Raw genomic sequence first — 22,974 nt, 5'->3', positions numbered from 1 at the left:
GGTGCTAGGAATATATTTAAATGGCAGCAAGAGTATCAATGCAAATTTAAAGGCAGCACAGGGCTGAATCATAAATGCACCAAGTTCACTGCATGGTTATCCATTATATTAAGTATATTTTACCAGTTGTAAAATATCAAGACTGAAAGGTATATGAAAAAAAATTGGTTCAATTAAAAAAAAAACTTTTAAAACTGGAATTAGGCCCACATATCAAGCATGTAACAGCAATCATTTGCTTTTGATAAATAAACCTTATTAGCTAATCATTCCTGTTAAAAAAAAGTCTAAACAGTAAATTCTTTTTTTTTTTTAATATTTATTTATTTACTTATACAAGCACTGGATACAGTCAGAAGTGCGGGAGGGTGAGAGAATTCACCAGAGCCAGAGAGGAGAGCAGAACAGGCAGACTGACGAAGTACACTGCTGAGGGGAGCAGCGGGTGGCACGAGAGGTCTGTGCGCCATGTGGGACCCTCACCTGGCGGCCAGGGATTGAACCGGTGCTGCAGTGGCTGCGGGCAGCTTCGCAACCTAGCGCTCAAGCGCTGTACCACCAGGGAGGCCCTAAACAGTAAATTCTGTTGGAATAGGACCTACTTTGTTTCTGTGCCTGGCTGTGCGAGTTTTAAACCTTAGTTCTAACAACATGTGAGACTGCCTGGAAGAACATATTTGCTTGTCTTATTGAGCCCAATTCAATAAAAAAGACTACTGATCTTTATTTTTTAGTGGGCAAAAAGATGTGCACACTTCATGAAAGAAAATACACAAATGTCCACTAACACAAAAAAGGGTCCTCTCAACATCACTAAACATCAGGGAAATGCAAGTGGAAACCAAAATGAGATACCATTTCACACCCATTAGAATGGCTAGAGTTAAAAATATTGATGTTGTGGCATATATACACAATGAAATATTATTCAGCAATCAAAAAAGATAAACTCATCCCATTCACCTCAATGTGGATGGAACTAGAAGGAATTATGCTCAGTGAAATAAGCCAGAAGGAAAAAGAAAAATATCAGATAGTTTCACTTATAGCAGGAATATAGGGGAACCCAATAAGACATCAGTGTAAAAAAAATAATAACAACATAAAACACAACAAAGCAAAAATGGACAATTGTAAATCTGAGACATCCCGCAGGGGAGGAGGAGGGAGAGGTAGTAGTGAGAGGGAGGGAGGAGCACAGGGGACTGAGGTGATGGTGCACGGGTACATTGGTGAAGGAAACTCTATGGGGACTACACCTGAGGGGGTGGGTGGAAGCAACTATTGTTTAAAAATGAACAATGATGTAAATTTTTTTTTAAAAAATTAAAAAAAATACTGACATTAATAAGGGATGGTGAATTAGTAAGAAAAGTGAAAAATCTAAGCTCTTATGCACTTGCTGGTATGAATGCAAAATGGTACAGCCACTGTGAAAACCAGTAGGGCAGTATCTTATAAAGTTAAGTAATACATTTACTATATGACTGGGAAGTCCATTCCCAGGTGTTTATTTACCCCAAATAAATGAAAACATAGCTATGTATATGAATGTTTCTAACAATATTATTCACAATAGTCCTAAGTTGGTAACTATGCCAATGACCAATTTTTGAATAAAATGACAAACAGGATATTTCCATACTATGGAATACTACTTGGGAATTCAACATGCATAAATCTCAAAATCATTATGCTAAGTGAAAGAAGTCAAACACTAAAGATGACATATGATTCCATTTATGTGAAATTCTGGAAAAGGCAAAGTTAAGTGAATGCCTGGGACGCAGGGCCTAGGGAGGACCATGACTACAAAAGGATGGAAGAAAACATTTTAGGATAAAGAAACTGTTCAATATTTTGACTGCGGTGGTGGTTTTATATTATCAAAATCCATCAAACTTGTAAGTCTGAGCCCAAACTGTATGAATTTTATTATATATAAATGATCCAATTTTTAAAAACTCAAATAATCTTAAACATGTTAAGGACTAATTGTCACCTACCTATACTAAGTAAATTGTTCAAAGAATCTACAAAATAATAAAAGGATTGGCATGAGGAGTAAGTGAGAAGATGTACATAAGGCTCTTGGCTTGGCACTGCAGGTACCTATTCAGTAATATTTTCTAAGGGAGTACCTTCATGGTGGCAGAATGAAGACACTCACAACTAAACTGCTGTAACACAAAGCTAAAAAGCGCCTTAGGGAAAAACTGAAGACCAAAGCATATAATAGGTGCATTGGTCCAGCAGAAAGGGGTAGGAAAAACTTTGAATGAACTTTGTTTAGAATGGTCAATGGGGCAACACAAGCTCCAAGAAGAATCAGTTGCTGCACAGAGACTCCTATGGCTACTGACCAGGGCCCAAGCCAACATCAGGGCTACTAAGCCCCAGCATAGCGCTGCATAGGGAGGTGCACAAGCAGGCACCCAGGAGTGTATTGCTAGAGAGCTGCAGAGGTAGGGCATGGAGTTAGGACTACTGGCTTGAATCTGAGGTTCATAGTAGTAGCCTGAGTTGGATCAGGGCACCTAGACTTCACTATAGAAGAGGCTATTATAAAAATCATATGATAATATCAATAGATGTAGAGAAAGCATTTGAGAAGATTCAGCATCCATTTATGATAAAAACTCTGAAGACAGGAAAAGGAACCTACTATCTCAGTATAATAAAGGCCATGTATCACAAACCGAGAGTCAATACAAACTTAACAGTAAAAAACTTAAAATTTTCCCTATAAGATTTTGCACAGGACAAGGATGTCCACTGTCACCACTTCTGTTTAACTCGGTACTAGATGTTTTAGCCAGAGCTAGTAGACAAACACAGAAAATAAAGGGAATCTAAGTAGGAAAAGAGATGATAAGAGATATACAGTAGATCCTAAAGACTCCATCAAAGAGTTACTAGAAACAGTAAATGGACATAGCAAAGTAGGCTACAAAATCAACATACAAAGCTCCACAGCCTTTTTAGATACAATCAACAAGGAGCAAAAGTAACTAAAGAAAATAACTCTGATTATAACTTCTCCAAAGATAATTAAGTACCTCAGACTCAACATAACACAGGTGCAAGGGTTAAGCACCGCACTATGAAGCAATCTGCAGCCTCTGCAGCACGAGTTTGATCCCCGGCCAGCCAGGGAGCAACCCACATGGCAAGGCAGACCTCTCCTGTCTTGCCCGCTGCTCCCCTCAGCAGCGTATTTCATCAGTCTGTCTGTTCTGTTCCTCACTCTGTCTCTGGTGAATTCTCTCACCCCCGCATCTGTGGCCTGTACCCAGCTCTTGTATGCATAAATAAATAAATATTTAAAACAAAAAACAAAAAACAGAATATAAAACAGAAGGTAAAAGATTTATACAATGAAAACTGCAAGATGTTATTAAAGGACTTAGTAGCATAAGGAGATGGAAGGGTATCCCATGTTCATTGATGAAGAAATTCAATATAATCAAAATGATTATCCCACTAAAGTGATACACAATTTAACATAAATCTCATCAAAATAGCTACAATATTTCTTAATGGAATCACAAAAGACCTCAAGAAAGAACCCTGAGGGCCTCCCCGGTGGTGCAGTGGTTGAGCGCTGGGTTGCAAAGCTGCCTCGATCCCCGGCTGCTCCCCGGCCACCGGAGGAGGGTCCCACATGGCGCGCAGACCTCTCCTGCCGCCCGCTGCTCCCCTCAGCAGTGTACTTCGGTCCTTCTGCCTGCTCTGCTCCCCGCTCTGGCTCTGGTGAATTCTCTCACCCTCCCGCGCTTCTGACTGTACCCAGTGCATGTATAAACAAAAACAAACAAACAAATAAAATAAAGAAATAAATAAACATGCCTAAAAAAAAAAAAAAAGAACCCTGAGGAAAAAAGTAAACCGAGGTATCACATTATCTGACTTCAAACTTTACTATAAATCAACAGTATTAAAAGCAATTTGGTATTGGCACAAGAACAGGTACATGAACCAAAAGAACAGAATAAAAAACCCAGAAATAAATCCACAAGTATGCCAGTACTTAATCCAAGACCATAAAATATCCAAGACCATAAAATGGGGAAAAACCATCTCTTCAATAAATGATTCTGGGAAAATTGGAAATCCACGCAAAAAATAATGAAGTTGGATTACTCATTAACCCCATATTAACTCCATACACAAAAATAAACTCCAACTGGGTTGAAGATTTAGATTAAGACCTAGAACAATAAAGTACATAAAAGAAAACATTGGCAATAAGTTCCATGATATCAACGATAAAGATACTTTTGATGACTCAACCCCTATGGCAAGGGAAGAAAAACAAAAATAAGTAATTGGGATTATCTCATGTTAAAAAGCTTCTACACAACAAAAGAAAATACAAAATACAGACATCTGTAGGGTAAATGGTTTTTCAGGCTTTTCTGCCCTCCCACCATTAGGATTGCCCTACCTAATGGGGCACTGCAGTTGTTTCATTGTTGTGTTATTTACTGCTGTGGGCCATGGGAGGAGTATTGAGAGAGTCACCAAGAGAAGCAGAAGCAAGAGAAGAGGCAGGAAAGAGAAGGGGAGAAAGAATGCCAGAGAAGCCCAGAGTAAAGACTTGCTGGGGGCTTGGAGGCCTAGTGGCCTTCTGGCTCCCCAGCACCCGTGGCTGCCATATACCTGGTTGCCACACTACATGTAAAAAGCTCAACAAAAGCCTGAGAAAGCCACTAAGGGCTCCAGGACTCCTCCTTTACCCGTCTGCCGGAGCATATAAACCTGCCCTGTGTCCCTTCCTGCCCCTACAACATCCTACAAAATGGGAGAAAATATCTATACAATATATAACTGATAAGGGATTAATATCCAAGATATATAAAAAGTTCATACAAGTCAACAATAAAAAAATAATAAATGGTCAGTAAATATGAGTAAAAATTCACCAAAGAGCCTGTCCAGAAGATCAAAAAACATAAGAAAAAATGTTCACAGCCATGTCTAGTAAGAGAGCTGAAGATTAAAACTACAATGAGCTATCACCTCATACCCATGAGATAGCACGTATCAACAAAATCTCCAACAAGTGCTAGAAGGGATGCATAGAGAAAGGAACCTTTTTACACTGTTGGTGGGAATGTAGACTAGAGCAACCATTATGAAGCAATCTAGATTTACTTTAAAAAATTAAAAATGGAAATATCATGTGACCCAGCAATCCCGGTCTTGGATGTATATTCACAGAATATGAAACCATTGACACAAAAACCTTTATGTTCCATAATGTTCACAGCAGCATCATTTACAATAGCTGGGACATGGATACAACCCTAAGTGTCCATCGATGGGTGACTAGATGAAGAAGAATTGGTACATCCATAGAATGGAGTGTTTCAACAAAATCTTTTCTGCACTTATTTCAACAAAATGGAGGGAATTTGAGAGAACTGTGTACAGCAAAAGAAATCATGATAAAAACCAATACTGGATATTTACACAGCAGGCAATTTGATAATGTGAAACAACATAAACACTGGATATTAATAACCATCTTGAGGGCTCTGAGGCTAATAGGGAGGGGGTAGAAAAAGGATAAGAGGACAAAAGGAATAATGGTGGGAAAAAGAAAAAAAAAGAAAAAATATTATTAGTTATTGAACATATATTTTCCCCTTACTCCAAAACGCTAATGACTGAGTAAATTAACAGGTATTTTTACTATTGACCATGGGTCATCATGTGACTAACAGGTTATATTAATGTTAATATAACATAGGATTTTTATCTTCATAATTCCCAACCATGTTAGTCACATGGCAAGGGTGCCATGAACAACTTCACTGAAGTAGCCTTTCATCAGAAATTATCAGACTGTGGGCCTCCCTGGTGGCGCAGGGGTTAGGACACAACCTATGAAGCAATCTGCAGCCACTGTAGCACAAGTTCGATTCCCAGCTGGCCAGGAAGAAACCCACATGGTGGGACAGACCTCTCCTGTCTTGCCCGCTGTACCCCTCAGCAGTGTACTTCGGTCCGTCTGTCTGCCTGTACTATTCCCTGCTCTGTCTCTGATGAATCCTCTCGCCCCCCACATCTCTGGCCTGTACCTGAATTCTTATATAAAAATAAATAAATCTTTGAAAAAAAAAAAAAAGAAATTATCAGATTGTTAAAAGGGTCCGAGAGAAAGAGATGGTGCTTTAGTACTTTTGGATTTACTGCTAAGAACAGGGGTAGAAATAACTCTTCCATCCCCAAATCTATCCCTTCCCAATTTTAGTGATAATATATTTGCTGGAGGGAGGGAGAGGAAAAGAACTCCTATTATGGAAGCATATTTGAAAATCCTAAGTCATTCTTATTTCAACTTCTTTTGAAATGGACACAGTTCTAGGAATTCAGAAGATACAATAAATATTTAGTTAAAGAAACCAATAAGGGAAACCATCATCACTTCATTCTAATTTCTGTGATATAGTTTATAACAGTAATCAGTTGTCTAAACTTGAGCCAGATTCTGTCTTTCCATACTTCCTGGGGCTAATAAAAAAGATGGTTAAACAGTTTCAAAAAGTTTATATGCAGGTATAGTAAACAGAGGGAGTTAGCACAATTTTTGCTATTTCATTATAAAGCTAGTTGGGTAATCCTAATATTGTAACAATCACAATAATAAACATGAGCACTTATAAGTGTTAGGCTGAGTGATAATAAATGACCATGCAGTCTCTCATTTAATCCTCAACATAGTAACAGTATAAGTAAACTATTATTATTATATTATATTATTATTTAAAGATTTATTTATATATACATGAGCTGGGGTGCTGCAGGCCAGAGGTGTTAGGGGTGGGGAGGGTGAAAGGATTCACCAGAGACAGAATGGGGAGCAGAACAGGCAGACTGACTAAAATACACTGCTGAGGGGAGCAGCGGGCAAGACAGGAGAGGTCTGCTGTGCCATGTGGGTCACTTTCCTGACCGGGGATTGAACTTGTGCTGCAGTAGCAGTGGATAGTTTCATAGTACTGAGACTTAACCCCTTGTGCCACCAGAGAGGCCCCTATGTATTTTATTTTATTTTTTTTTTAAAGCTTTTTTTTTTTTTTTTTTAGAGGCATGTTTATTTATTTATTTATTATATTTGTTTGTTTGTTTTGTTTATACATGCACTGGGTACAGTCAGAAGCGCGGGAGGGTGAGAGAATTCACCAGAGCCAGAGTGGGGAGCAGAGCAGGCAGAAGGACTGAAGTACACTGCTGAGGGGAGCAGCGGGTGGCAGGAGAGGTCTGCGCACCATGTGGGATCCTCCTCCGGTGGCCGGGGAGCAGCCGGGGATCGAACCGGCGCAGCAGAGGCCGCGGGCAGCTTCGCAACCCAGCGCTCAACCGCTGCGCCACCGGGGAGGCCCCCCTATGTATTTTAAATATACAAGTCAAAATAGGAACCTCAAGTTAGTGACTTTCCATTGAAATATTTCTATTTATTCCCTTGGGAGAGGTACAAGATAAAGGTACAATATTGATGCTGAAGTCCACGTCTTCATTTTGATGAAGCATCTGTAATACAGCAGTTACTGCTTTAACACAAGTATAAAAAAGTATAAACTGCCTAACTAATGTTTCTTGTTTTATAAATAACTGAACACATATTATAAAAGTTTTACCAGAAATAACATTGTTCTATCCTAGTTTTTCTATCATCTTAAGGGGGTGTCTAAAAGTATCTGTCATTGTGTTGGTTTTAGACTTTTTAGTTTTTGTGCCTGTACTCTCCACAGAAGGTACAAGAATGGAACCACAGATACAGGACTATTCTTAACATTTTTCGACAGACTCTTCCTTTTTATAAGAACAGGGAAGGTTAGGAAGCTTGCTTATATTAACAAACCACAGGCAACAGTGCAAACAAGGACCCTGGCTTCCTAACACCCAGCTGGATGCACTCCTTAGAGACCACCACTGTCTCTAGGTAGGTGTGTCATAGGTATTAAGTCAACTAAAAGTTGACTTTCTATTCAAAATTCTAGGAAACATGACAAAACTCATTCACCATGAATTGTTTTACTGAGAAATCTGGATAAAGGTGGCAGTATAAATTCTCAGCAGTTCTCAAGTCTGCTTGCAAAGATAACTGCTGAAAGAAAATCTGTTATCTTAAAGCTATCAATTTTTTCAAGATACAAACTCAAAAGATATATCAAGAATTGGGAGGGAAAATGGGAATAAAGAGGGGTCTCCCTGGTGGCACAAGGGGTTAAGCACAGCACTATGAAGCAATTCGCAGCCTCAGCAGCACGAGTTCAATCCCCGGTGGGCCAGGGAACAACCCACATAGCATAGCAGACCTCTATGTCTCGCCCGCTGCTCCCCTCAGCAGTGTACTTCGGTCAGTCTGCCTGTTCTGTTCCCACGCTGTCTCTGGTGAATCCTCTCACCCTCCCGCACATCTGGCCTGTACTCTGGTTCTTGTGTAAAATAAATAAATAAATCTTTAAAAAATAATAAAATAAAAAATAAAAAAATGGGAACAAAGAGGTCTGATGAGGCCATTTACTCTAAGGTCACCTAAATTAAATAATGATGCCACAGTCACACTAACTAGTGGCCCTGGAGGTCCTCATCTCTAAAGCAAAAAAAAAAAAAAGAAAGAAAGAAAGAAAGAAATAGAAAAAAGAAAAAAATTCTAATTTGTCATCATTATCTGCTACATCAGAAAAAGGATATGTTTGGTTTGATTACTCTCTTACTAAAACCCAAGACTAATCTCACATGGGCCATTAATCTCACACACTACAGACCTAGCAGAGAAGGGAGCAGCGGCAGAGCCAGCACTAGAGCTTGGAGGGAGTACAGCCAGACAGAAAGCAGGAGTCACAATGACATAACATTGCTTATGGGCACTAGCGAAGGTAGAGTGGCAGAGGCAGAAAGAATTTAACTCTTTAGTTCCTCAGATGCTGTTTCCTTTCCCAGAATCATGCTTAGTTAACAATTCAATAAAGGTGTTGAATCAGAAAACGAATTACAGTCACCACTGAGCCATAGTGGTAGATGGAGGATTATTCCTTTCCTCATACATTTAATCTGAGAACACACTAGAACTGTTTGCTTTATATGTGGCAGATTAAAAAGAAAAGACACTGTAATTTAGTCACTAACTTCCAACAAGCTACACAGTCCACAAAATTCAATTTGATATATGGGGCTATTATTTTTATAAGATTTTAAAAAATTAGACATTAACTGAGGACATTTGAAAGCATTTGAAAAGTAGTCAATAAAAATCACATTTATGACTTGAAATAGTGGCTTTCCACCTTCTTTCCTCAGAACCCTTTTACATCTTAAAAGTTCAAGCCCCAAGGAGCTTCTGTTTGTATGATATATATGTTGACGTTTATCATATTAAGTTATTTACTAATTCATTTATTCTTTTAAATTTTATTTATTTATTTATATTTTTTATTTTAAAAAAGATTTATTTATTTATTTATTTATTTATTTATTTATTTATTTATTTATTTATATATACATGCACTGGGTACAGTCAGAAGCGCGGGAGGGTGAGAGAATTCACCAGAGCCAGAGCGGGGAGCAGAGCGGGCAGAAGGACCGAAGTACACTGCTGAGGGGAGCAGCGGGCGGCAGGAGAGGTCTGCGTGCCATGTGGGACCCTCCTCCGGTGGCCGGGGAGCAGCTGGGGATGCAAACGGCGCTGCAGAGGCTGCGGGCAGCTTCGCAACCCAACTCTCAACAGCTGCGCCGCCGGGGAGGCCTACTAATTCATTTAAAATAATAACCTCATTATTTGTTAACAGAAAAATTTGTTTTTAAGAAAAAACTATATTTTCCAAAACAGACAAAATTAGAGGAATGGAATTGTTTTATAATATCACAGATATAAAATGGTGTCTGATTTAATAGAAGGACTAGAGTCACATATCTACTTTTTATCATTTGTTGCAATTTTGGCTGAAGTATGTGGGGGAAAAATCCAAATCTACAGAGATAAATAGTTGGAAAAGGTAGAAGTACTTTAATAACCATTTCAGATTAATGTGAAAATGATTAAATGATTCTGCATCAAAACTGGATAAGTGGTAGTTTCATAAAGGTTAGTTGCAATGTGGAATCTGTCAGCATATCAATGAACTTTTCATATTGTACTACATTAAAATCCAACAGACTAGTCTTGCACATTGAATGAATATTTTATAATGATTGATTCTGTAACATCTTGCATTGGTCATTTGGAAAATATTGATTCATTGAGTTATACATATCTTCTAAGTGTTAACACATTTCATTGTATAGTATTTTAAAAATCACATTCATTACTACTAATTGATCTCATCAGAAGTCAATTTTAAGTTTGAGAAAGCTGTCAAGCTCACAATAGCAGACACAAAATTTCCAAAACTGTGATTTTCACTTAGAAAATTCAATGGCAGCAAATATTGTCAGCTGTTTTCCTTGAAGTGACAGGTTCACTTCATTTTCAGGAAAATATGTGCCAAATACTGAAAAATCACAGTCTGCCCTTTCAAGTAAAAATGGTGTTTCATGAGAAAAAAATTGTGGTTAGTTCAGCTCTCAACTAAAACAAGTGTACAGGGCCTCCCCGGTGGCACAGCGGTTACACGCTGGGCTGCGAAGCTGCCCGCAGCCTCTGCAGCACCGGTTCAATGCCTGGCTGCTGGGCGAGGGTCCCACATGGCTTGTAGACCTCTCCTGCAGCGCCTGCTGCTCCCCCAGCAGTGTACTTCGGTCCTTCTGCCTGTTCTGCTCCCTGCTCTGGCTCTGGTGAATTCTCTCACCCTCACGTGCTTCTGACTGTACTTGTATAAATAAATAAATTAATTTAAAAAAATAAAATAAATGTACAAGTCCTTTTCCTTCAGATAACATTGTACTTGGGTATGCAGAAGTGCTTAATGTGAGCTTCCCTTTCTGTCACAAAATGCCAAATCAATGTGAAACTCAAGGATTAGGATTTAATAAAAGTAATACTTTTTACACTTTTATCAAGAGCATTCTTAAGTGAAACATGTAGGACTCTCGCCAGCCAGCCGTGATAGAACCGGCGCTGCAGAGGCTGTGGACAGTTTTACAGCACGGCACTCAACAGCCTGTGCCACCAGGGGAGTCCCCGCCACCAGAGTTTTTACCACTGAAGTTTTTGTACCATCATGCAAATGTCAACATAGTAAAAAGTTAACACCTCTGTATTACTATGAAAGTAAATTTGAAATTACGGATCCCAAAGGCTCTCAAGGAACCCCTAGGGATCCGTGAACCGTATTTTGAGAACTGCTCTAAAATATCTTTCCTTTAGGCAAGGATAGGCCTTGTAATACAAATAACAATAATCCTAAGCAAAACACAAGTCAAAAATATCCTCTTACCTTTGCCAAGACTAAAGACAAACGGCTCGTTTCTATCATGACTGGAATCAAACTTCTTTCCATTTGACAATTTTCCTTTGTAATGGACATAAACCTTATCTCCAATCATTGGTGATTCATCACTATTCCCCACTCTTTTGACAATCTAGGAAAGACAAATATTAGGAAAAAGAAGGTGAAACATTTTACTTCTATTTAGAAAACAAAGTTCACATAATCCATTCCATGTCATTGAGGCAGAGTTGTAAACAATGATCTGTCCTTTTTAAAGGATCCCCTGCTGTTCTCTCAATAATCCGGTTAGAAAACTATTCTTTACTAATCTAAATCTCTAATGTTTTATTGTTGACTACCCTCAAAATAATTAACCAATAGATCCTGCTTCATTGATTTAATGTCCCATGCTTTGGCATTAAAATCTCTAAGTAACAGAGCAACTTCACAAACTAAGACCAGAAAGATTAGTGGACTTTCCAAAATATTCAATAAGAAGTTTAGAACAAAGTTTCAAAGGTGAGATCTTATTTACTTACTTCCTTTGCTAAAAACATTAGCTTTTGACCAGATGCCACTAGACTGGTTTAATTTCAAAAAACCCAATTACTTGGTAACAGGTTACATTTCCTATTATTTGAGAATATTCACTGTGTAAAAAAAAAGCAGTATTACTGCACAGTTTGATATATTGAATAACTTATTTTCTAGTAAAGGAAATGCCAAAAAAGCTCCAAGCTGAAAAGTATTTAGTTATTGTAAAATCCAATATATTTATTTTGTTCTTGGCAGAGCAAACCACTAACGTTGTTGGTCAGTTCTGGGAAAAGAAAATCAAAGCCAGGCATGCAATGGCATAATTCATTCTGTCAATCATTTATGCCAAAGAAATGATTTTTACTAGATAGCAGAGATGGTAGCTAATTACCAGTGAAGATCTCTTTGGGGGAAAGGTCTGAATTTTTGTCTAAAGAATTCAATTATTTGCTCCTAAATTCTTTGAAATGTGTTCCCTGCCCCACCCTCACATCACCACTGTGAACTGAGATTCTACAACTTTCTTAGTTCAAAAGTCCAGACATTCTTTAAAAGGCTCATTACCGCAACTCCAGCCCAAAACTGTTAAAATAAATAAATGACTTCAGTAAAGTTGCAGGATACAAAATCAACATACAGATATCAGTTGTGTTTCTATATACTAACAAGGACATATCTGAAAGAATTTTAAAAAATCACATTCACAATAGCATCAAAAACAATTAAATACTTAGGAATAAATTTAGCCAAGAAGGTGAAAGATATACACGCTGGAAACTTTAAGGTTTTGATGAAAGAAACTGAAGGAGACATGAATAAGTGGGACGATATCCTGTGTTCATAGGTCAGAAGGATAGTATTGTTTCAACTACCTAAAGCCATCCGTAGATTGAATGCATTTCATATCAAAATTCCAGAGCCATTTTTCATGGAAATAGAAAATGCAATCCTAAAATTTGTATGGTACTACTGTATAAACAGACACACAAGGTCAATGGAACAGAACTGAAAGCCCAATAACATATGCAGTCAAGTAACATTATAAGCAAGCCAAACGTACTCAATGGGGAAAGGAGAGTCTCTTCAATAATGGTGCTGGGAAAACTGGGTAATCACCAGCAAAATGTATTCCAAAAGTTTTAAATACTTAAATGTAAAACCTGAAACTATAAAACTCCTACAAGAAAACAGGAGAAAAAGCTCCTTGGCACTGGTCTTGGCAACAGTATTTTGGATACAACAGCAAAAGCATACATAACAATAACAAAAACAAGAGTAAGAAATGAAAAAAAAAAAGCTTCTGCACTGCAAAATAAACAACAAAATGAAGAAAAAAAAACCAGCATAAATAAAGGAAAAAATACTTGCAACCTATATATCAGATAAGGGGTTAATATCCAAAATATACAAGAAATTCATGTAATTCAATTTAAAAAATATATGTTTAAAAATGGGTAGAGGAAGTAAAGAGATATTTTTCGATAGAAGACATATATAGAGGACTATTATGAAAAAGACAAGAATAATAACAAGCATGGATAAGGATATGGAGAAAAGGGAACATTATACACTGCTGGTGGGAATTGGAACAGCCAGCATATAAAACACTATGAGGGTCTTCAAAAATTAGACACAAAAATTGCCAGCAATCCCACTCCTGGTATATATTCAGAGGAAATGAAATCAAAAGGTTTATTATCATTATCATTATGTAGAAGAGATATCTACACTCCCATGTTCATTGCAGCATTATTCACAACAGTCAAGTTCATGATATAAGCTAAGTGTCCATCTATGGATAAATGGATAAAGACGTGATATAGTAGTGTGTGTTTACATACTGAAATGTGTGTGTGTATATATATATATATATATATACACACACACAATATGATGTGATACATAATATTTATGTTATATATAGAGATACACACACATAAAGGATCAAGACAGAAGGAAACCATGCCATTTGTGACATGGATGTTATGTTGCTAAGGGCACTGTGCTAAGTAAAACAGGCCAGACAGAGAAAACAAATACTGTATGATACCACTGATAAAGTTATGACAGAGATATGTTCTGTGAAGTGAACTGATAGCCAATTTTGTCATTGCGCAAATGTCACAGAGTGTAATTATATAAACCAAGATGGTATAGATGACTACATACATAGGCTATATGGTATAGTCTATTGGAACCACTGTTGTTGACTAAGACATCATTAAATATAGCTAAATTCACCACCTCTACTTATGGTTAAAAACTCTTAATGTAATGGGCATGGAAGGAACACACCTAGAGATAATAAAACATCCTTGCAATGGGGGAAAAAAATGAAGACTTTTCCTCTATGATGAGGAAAAAGACAAGGATGCCCACTCTTACTGCTATTATTTAACCCTTTGCACTCCGAACCATTTTACGATATTTTGATTTAATTTCTAGTGCCATTTCAAGATAAAACTTCAGGGAAACATGCATGTCTCAAAAAGTTGCGTTGAAATAACCTCAATTCCCTGTAATCACTAATAAATTGCAATGTCCCCTGAGAGGGGACATCCGAGTGATATGCTAGAATTCCAATGTCCCCTGAGAGGGGACAGCGGAGTGCAAAGGGTTAACATAGTATTAGAAGTCCTGGCTAGAGCAATTAGCAAGGAAAAAGAAAAAAGTAAGATTAGAAAGTAACAAATGTTACTGTCACTATATACAGATGCCATTTTATATATAGAAAGCCCTAAAGAATCCACCAAAGAAAAGCTCTTAGAAATATGTAAGTAAAGTTACAGGTTACACTCAGTATACAAAAATCTGATATTTTTATATGCAAACAATGAACTAGCAGAAAGAGAAATGGGAAAACAGTATCATGGAAAACAGTATCATGTATGATTGCAGCAAAAAGAATAAAATACCTAGGAATAAATTTAATCAAGGAAGTAAAGGACCTGTACACTGAAAACTCTGAAGACATTTATGAAAATAACTGAAGAAGACACAAATATGGAAAAATATCCAATGCTCTTGAATTAGAAGAACTGATTTGTTAGAATGTCCAGACTACCCAAGTCAATTGATAGATTCAATGCCTTTCCTATCAATCTGTGGCATTTTTCACAGAAATAGAACAAACAACCCTAAAATTTGTATGACCACAAAAGAATAGCCAAAACAATTCTGAGAAGAGAACAAAAATGCAGGTATCATGCTCCCTAGCTTCAAACTATACTACAAAGGTACGGTAATTAAAACAGTATGGCATTGGAATAAAAACGGGTACACAGATCAATGAAATAGAATTGAAAGCCCAGACATAAAATGATACCTATATGGGAAACCAATTTATGACAAAGGAGCCAAGAACATACAATGGAGAAAGGAATGATCTCTTCTGGTGCTGGGAAAACAGGACAGTCATATATAAAAGAATGAAACTAGACCACTATCACACTCCATACACTAAAATCAGTTCAAAATGGATTAAACAATGAATGTAAGACATGAAACCACTAAATACATAAGTAATAAATTCTTTGACATCAGTCTTAGTGATCTCTTTGTGGATTTATCTCCAATAGTAAGAGAAACAAAAAATACAAATAAATGGAATTACATCAAACTAAAAAGCTTCTGCATGGTGAAAAGGCAAAGAAGATATTTGCAAACCATATATCAGACAATCCAAAATATATGAGCGACTTGTACAACTAAACAACAAAAAAATCTATTATTCACTTAAAAAATAGGCAAAATAGGCATTTTACCAAGAGGACATACAGATGACTAACATACACATGAAAAAATGTTCTATATCACTCATCATTAGTGAAATGTAAATCAAAACCACAATGAGATTTTACCTCACAGCAGAGAGAAAAGTGTTAGTTAGTATATGGAAAAAGGAATCTTCCCAGCACTGGTAGGAATGTAAACTGGTGCAGCCACTATAGAAAACAGTATGGAATGGGCCTCCCTGATGGCGCAAGGGGTTAAGCATCACACTATGGAGCAATCCGCAGCCTCTGCAGCACGAGTTCAATCCCCAGCCGGCCAGGGAGCTACCCACATGGTGCAGCAGACCTCTCCTATCTGGCCCACTGCTCCCCTCAGCAGTGTATTTCAGTCAGTCTGCCTGTTCTGTTCCCCACTCTGTTTCTGGTGAATCCTCTCACCTCACCCTACTGCCTCCCCCTGCCCCCCCCCCCCCCGCATCTCTGGCCTGTGCCCCAGCTCTTATATGCATAAATAAATAAAACTTAAAAAAAAAAGAAAACAGTATGGAAGCTCCTCAAAAAATTAAAAACAGAATTACCACATGATCTAATAATCCCACATCTGAGTATTTACCAGAAGAATATGAAAACACTAACTCAAAAGCAATATGCACCCTATGTTCACTGCAGCTCTATTCATAATAGTCAAGCTATGGAAACAACCCAAAGACCTAATGACAGATGAATGAATAAATAAGTGGTACAAGTACACAATGAAATACTACTCTGTCAGGGGCCTCCCTGGTAGCCGAGGGGTTAAGTCTCAGCCCTATCAGTGCTGTGGCCTGAGTTTAGTCCTTGTCCAAGGAGCTAACATACATATGGCGCAGCAGACCTCTCCTGAATTGCCAACTGCTCCCCTTAGCAGTATATTTTGGTTAATCCGCCTGCTCTGCTCTCCAAGTTGTCTCTGGTGAATCCTCCCAATCCCTGCACCTCTGATCTACACCCCAGTTCTTATATACAATAAATAAATATTTTTTAAAAATACTACTCAGTCATAAAAATGATCTGCCATTTTTAACACCATGGATGGCCCTTGAGGGAATTAAATGAATCAAAGTAAGTCCGAAGGAAAAAGACAAATACCACATGATTTCACTCATTTGTGGACTATAAAGAACAGAAAAGCAAATGAACAACAACAAAAGAATCCCACAAATCCTAAACTCTGACCATAGAATGGTAGTCACCAGAAAGGAAGGAGAGAGAAGGGAGGGAATAGGTAGATGGGTCCAATTGCTTGGCAATAGATAGTAACTGAATATTTGGTGGTGGACGTGATGGGGTATACTGCTGGAACCTATACAGTGCTGTGAAGTAATATAAAAATAGGGCCCGCCCTGGTGGCGCGGGAAGTTGAACACCGCACTATGAAGTGGTCCACAGCCTCTGCAGCCTGAGTTCGATCCCCGGCCGGCCAGGGAGCAACCCATATGGTGCAGCAGACCTGTCCTGACTTGCCCACAGCATCCCTCAGCAGTGTGCTTTGGTCAGTCTGCCTGTTCTGTTCCCGCTCTGTCTCTGGTGAATCCTCTCACCCCTAGCATCTCTGGCCTGTGCCCCAGCTCTTGTATGCATAAATAAATATTTAAAAAAATAATAAAATTCATACAATCCAAAAATAAATAAATAAATAAATAAAAATAAAAATTAAATTAAAAAGGTGAATTCACAGAGAGAAGAATGGCCAGAGCTGGGAAGTGGGGAGGGGAGAAGTTGTCAGTCAAACTGTACAAACTTCCATTAAGAAGATGCGTAAATTCTGGGGATGTAATGTATAGTATGGTCACTAGAGTCAACATTGTAGTATATACTTGAAAACTGCTAAGAGAGTTCTTAAATGTTTATGCCATTTGCATAGTAATTATGTGAGGAAATAGATATTAATAGCCTTATTATGATAATCATTTCGAAACACTGGGGATCAAATCATCATGCTGTACACAACTTAAACTTTTATAATGTTTTATAATGTTCTATGTCAGTTACATTTCAGAGAATCTGGGAACAAATGATTATAGGCATATTTCATTTTACTGTGTTTTGCTTTAGTATAATTTACAGATACTACACTCTTAATAAATTGAAGGCTTGCAATGACCAAATCTGTTGGCACCATTTTCCCAACAGCACGTGCTCACTTTGCGTCTCTGTGACTCACTTAATTAAGGTGTATGTGTGTTGTATTTTAGACATGATATTACTGTGTACTTTATTAATAGAATACACTATGATGCAAAGATCTTTATAAATTGGAAAGTTAGATAACTTGTATGACTTGCTTAATTGTGGTAGTCTTGAGAAGAATCTACATTATCTCCAAGGCATGTTCATATATAATTAAAAATAAAAAGTTACTTCATAAAAAAAATTACCACTCTAAGAGTTCAAAAAGGAAAAAAATTCAAAAAATTAAAAGAAACCACACAATATTCTAAATTGTTCATGTTCATGAACTGCCTATAGTCTCATATGGAGGGATACACATTTCCAGGACCATAAAAAAGGAGTCAGGTATGTAGATAAGTAGTGAACAGGGAATCAGACAGCTGTCCACATCTGCAAGAGATACTCTGCTATCACTCAGGTTTCCCCAGCAAGATGACTTTGTGCCTAAATCTGGATTGCCTCAGGGACAAAATCTAGTCTCAGGTCATTTTAAAAAAGTATATAATTTTATCATCTTGTGCTAGTTAATGACTTTCCAGGCATGCCTTGGTCCTTATTTTTTTCCTCTCCTAAACATATAATAGTTATAGAGATTATTATAGGTCATCTACTGTGCTAAATGCTTTATGTAATGCTGAGAACTCTATGAGGTAGCAGTAACATTTCAATTTTACAAATGAGTTAACTTCATTACGGAGGTAAACTAAATTGCCTGAGGACAATTAGTAGACCTATTTAATCTTAACCAAAAGACCCATGGTGAAACTGGAGCTTCTAGATAGTGATATGTGATATGATTTAAAGGGCTTACTATCTCAAAATATTTTTTATAAGCCTAAAAACCTTATTAGCTTTACTAACTACAATATAGGATCTGAGGCAAATTTGGGACTGTGTTTTGAGTGTGGTTATATGAAAAGATGAAAGTGAACAATTTAAATAGAGGTAGAGAAACACTGAGGACAACCTGCAGAATTTTCAGTCTTTAGAAGCATTCTGAAATTTGGGGCAAGTAGTTTCATTTAGCCACAATGTTGAGAAGTCTTCTGATAGAAGATTATCAGGAGGTAAAATAAGTTCTTAAACTAGTTTCAAGTCTCTAAAATTTGGGCACACAGCAGACTAACAGTAAAATGTGTATATTGCAAAGAGATTCAAGTACAGAAAAAAGCTTTCACAAAAGCAACATCAGAATAAAAGAAACTGAAAAATTCTCATTTCATAATGTTGACACCAGAGATATCAGAACTCAGTGGTAATATTTAGAATGTGTAAAATAATCTTTTAAGCAAAAAAAATTAATTCAACTATATAAAACATCTATGTATGTATAACAATTGTGTAAAAGAAGTAACTACAGCCATTTAATCTCTTTGAGTTTCAATTTATTCACAAATACAATGGAAGAATTAAGAGGTACTCTGTTTTATAAGACCACTGTGAGAAAAATCATGTAAAAATGAATAAAAAGGGGCCTCCCTGCTGGTGCAGGGGTTTAGGTCTCGGCACTGTGGTGCTGTCTGCAGCCACTGCAGTGTGGGTTCCATCTCTGGCCAGGGAGCTAACTCACATGGCTCAGTGAACAACTCTCCTGTCTCTCCTACTGCTCCCCTCAGCAATGCATTTCAGTGGATCTGCCCGTTCTGCTCCCCACTCTGTCTCTGGTGAATCCTCTCCCCACCACCACCTCTGGCTTACACCCCAGTTTTTCTATGCATAAATATATAAAAAATAAATCTTAAAAAAATAAAAATAAAAAAGGTCTTCTGGAAAAAAGCTGTCTGACATGTCATTAGCTTATTGTGATATACTAAACTATTATATTAAAATGATAACCCATTTGTATACTTTGAGAATAGGGAAACAGAGCCTTCTGATGTCAAACAATGACCTCTGAACTCAAGACCGGTATTTACTAAGATACATCTGCAAGTTAATTTATATAGCTAGGTCTCCTGCTGTATGTTTGCCACTTTTAGTAAGCCTCAGTAAACAATATTTACCTTTACCTCCAGCAAAAAATAAAAAATTAAATTATAAACAATCTTTCCAGATAGCAAATTTCGCTGCATGTCATTCATCCATGTGATCTTACCTTTAATACACCTCTATCTTTTTTAGCGGTAATATCCTCTCCCTGTTCAGCAACAGCTGCTGCTGGGCTTTCTCCATTGTTCTTGGTACCTTCATCAGTAGTCATTTTCTTTTATAGAAACCTGTGAGAAGAAACATATCTTAGCTAAGAAAATTGTCACTTTGTAACACATCCTTAAATGACTAGGAACTGAGCTTTGCCCAGCCAAAGATTTACTTAGGACCAATAAGATTAGATACTGTCAACAAAACATTTACTATGAGCACATATTGATGTCATGAGGTATGTAAACAAAACATCATCCAACTTTTCAATTTCTTATCCAGCTCTGGTCTCAAATTAAAGATCAATACAAGTCAGTTTTAGTAATAATTATATTCCTTAATATGACTACCCAGTATGAAATAGTCTTCTCAGAACTTTGAAAAATGTTCTTTTCTATAGAAGCCACATTCATGACAGAGAATTAAGAAGTTAAGAGGTGATGTGATAGGAGAAGTGACAAGAATTCAGAGTAGTAAATAGAATATGAAATATTCTAGAAATGGAATGGAAAGAATAGAAATGGAAGCTGATAGACCACAGTCTGAATCCCAGCTCCAGCAGCAACTGTCTGACATTTGCAAACTTAATCTCACTGGCCTCAGTTTCACATCTACAAAATGGACATAGTACATTCTTCATAGGGTGACTGTGAGGTCTCATACTATTAATGAGATAATATATGCTAGGAGACTAACACAGAAATAACTTAAAAATGTAAGCATTTCATCATTATTGGGACTTCTACAGAGTCACATTTTTCTTTTTCTTTTTTTTAAAGGTTTATTTATGCCTACAAGAACTGGGGTACAGGCCAGAGATGTGGGGGGTGAGAGGATTCAGCAGAGACAGAGTGGGGAGCAGAACAGGCAGACTGACTGAAATACACTGCTAAGGGGAGCAGAGGGCGAGTCAGGAGAGGTCTACTGTGCCATGTGGGTTGCTCCCTGGCTGGGGATAGAACTCATGCCGAAGAGGCTGCGGATAGCTTCACAGTGCTGTGCTTAACCCCTTGAATCACAAGGGAGGTGCATATAGGGCCACATTTTTCATTTCCTGCTCAAAATATCTAGGGAAACAGGCTTTTCCCTGGCATGGCATACAAGACACTTCAATCCCTGATTTTAACCTATTTTCCACTACTTTCTTTCATGCAGCTCTAGCGAAACCAGACTAATTCCTCTCCCACAACAAGCCCTGTGCTTTCCTATCTCTACATCCTTGGCCATTTTTTTTTCTTCTTCCTAAAACATTGATTGTTTGACCTTGTCTGTAGTTCCTTAGTTTTTTCCTTGATTTGTTATCTGAAATATAGATAAGACACACCTGATTTATTATTTAACTTTTTTTTAAATTGAGATAACACTGGTTTACAACACTGTATATGATTTAGGGGAATAGGTGCACAAGTCTTCAGATGTATGTTACCACACCACCTAAACACTCATAATCTTCCTCTATAGTGCACTGAGCTCCCCATCTCTTTGTTCCCAAACCCACCTCCTTTCCTTAGCATCAAGTCTGCAATCAGGATTTGGTTTATTTTGATTTAGTTTTGGCCTTGTTCCTTTGTTTCTCCATATTCCACATAAGTGAAATCATCTGATATTTGTCTTTCTCCTTCAACTTTGCTTAGCATAATCTCCTCCAGCTAAAGTCACATTATCAAGAATTTGCAAGATTCATCTTTTTTTAATAAATAGCTGAGTAGTATTCCATTGCATACATATATACCACATCTTAATCCACTCATCTGTCACTGGGCCATAGGCTGTTTCCATAACTTGACTATTGTAAATAGTGCTGCAATGAACAAAGGGGGGCATATATCTGTTCAAATAAGAGCTTCTGCATGATTCAGGGAGATACCAGGAGTAGAACTGCTGGATCATATGATAGATCTATTTTTAATAGTGAGAAACCATATTATTTTCCTTAAGGACCAGACCAGTCTACATTCCTATCAGTAGTAAGGAGGGTTCCTTTTTCTCCACACCTTGCCAACACCTGTTCTTTCTGAACTTTTTTATGTGGGCCATTCTCATGGGTGTGAGATGGTATCTCATTGTGGCTGTGATTTGCATTTCCCTTAACTTAAATGATGATGAGCAGTTTCGACGTGCTTATTAGCCATCTGCACGTCTTCCTTAGGGTATTTGTTTTCTTTTTGTTCAGTTGCATGAATTCTTTGTAACTCTCCTATATTAGCCCTTTGTCAGATATATGATGTGCAAATCTCCCATTCAGCAGGGTATTTGCTTTTCTTCATTTTTATGAGTTTCATTCACTGTGCAGAAGCTTTTGTGTTTAATGTTGTCCCATTTGTTTATTTTTGCTTTCATTTCCCTTAACTGAGAGCAAGGGCTGTGTTTTGGTTCATATTTAGATTCCCTAGAATGTTGCTACCTTTTATAATTGTTAAAACAAGAAATTTGGAACTCCTTATAGGCTGTTTGATGTTGACTACTTGAACTTGTCTAAGCCTTTTTTTTTCCCTACCTGTGTAATTATAATAAAAATTTCCTGGATAAAATGGCATATGCCTATTTTGAAAGCATATTACTCAAATATTAGTTCTTATTGCTATTTTAGTCTCCTAGCCAATAGTGTTTTATGCAAGGCAAACCGATGTAGGCTAATCAACAGATGAAACAAAACATACTTTGCTGTCTGCTGCCAGGACTAATTCCATACTGCTCTCCTGGTTGAGCAGGTAAAATCAAGAATAATCACTTCCACAGCTATTCAACATTAACCTAATAATGACATATGTCTTCCTAAAGTAAACTGCCAAACTCTCTTGTCAACATAGTAAAAGTTATTTTACACTTGTGAAAAATATTGACACAACAGATAATTTGGTAATTAAAATATATATTGCAATGTTTTGACTCATTCCTAACAGACATAAATTTATTTTAATGTCACCAAAAACAAAAATCAAAATTTACTAAGCCCAAAAACCTTCAAAGAG

The 22,974-nt window shown here is 37.3% G+C and overlaps 1 protein-coding gene across 1 annotated transcript in view; it reads right to left on the bottom strand.

Annotated features, from left to right (window-relative positions):
• The window catches only part of FKBP5 (FKBP prolyl isomerase 5), a gene marked incomplete at its 5' end in the record, with an annotated part of 71,287 nt that extends 51,224 nt beyond the window's left edge, over positions 1-20,063 (bottom strand). Inside the window, 2 exons of the mRNA XM_084228953.1 lie at positions 11,388-11,532; positions 19,959-20,063. Of these exons, the coding sequence (XP_084085079.1) occupies positions 11,388-11,532; positions 19,959-20,063 (250 nt within the window). The remainder of the gene's footprint in view (positions 1-11,387; positions 11,533-19,958) is intronic.
• Between the last annotated feature and the right edge of the window lie 2,911 nt (positions 20,064-22,974).

This window comes from Talpa europaea, assembly GCF_964194135.1.
Source record: "Talpa europaea genome assembly, chromosome: 2".
Taxonomy (NCBI): domain Eukaryota; kingdom Metazoa; phylum Chordata; class Mammalia; order Eulipotyphla; family Talpidae; genus Talpa; species Talpa europaea.
Note: the sequence above shows the minus strand (reverse complement) of the source record. Positions and strands in the feature narration are given on the sequence as shown.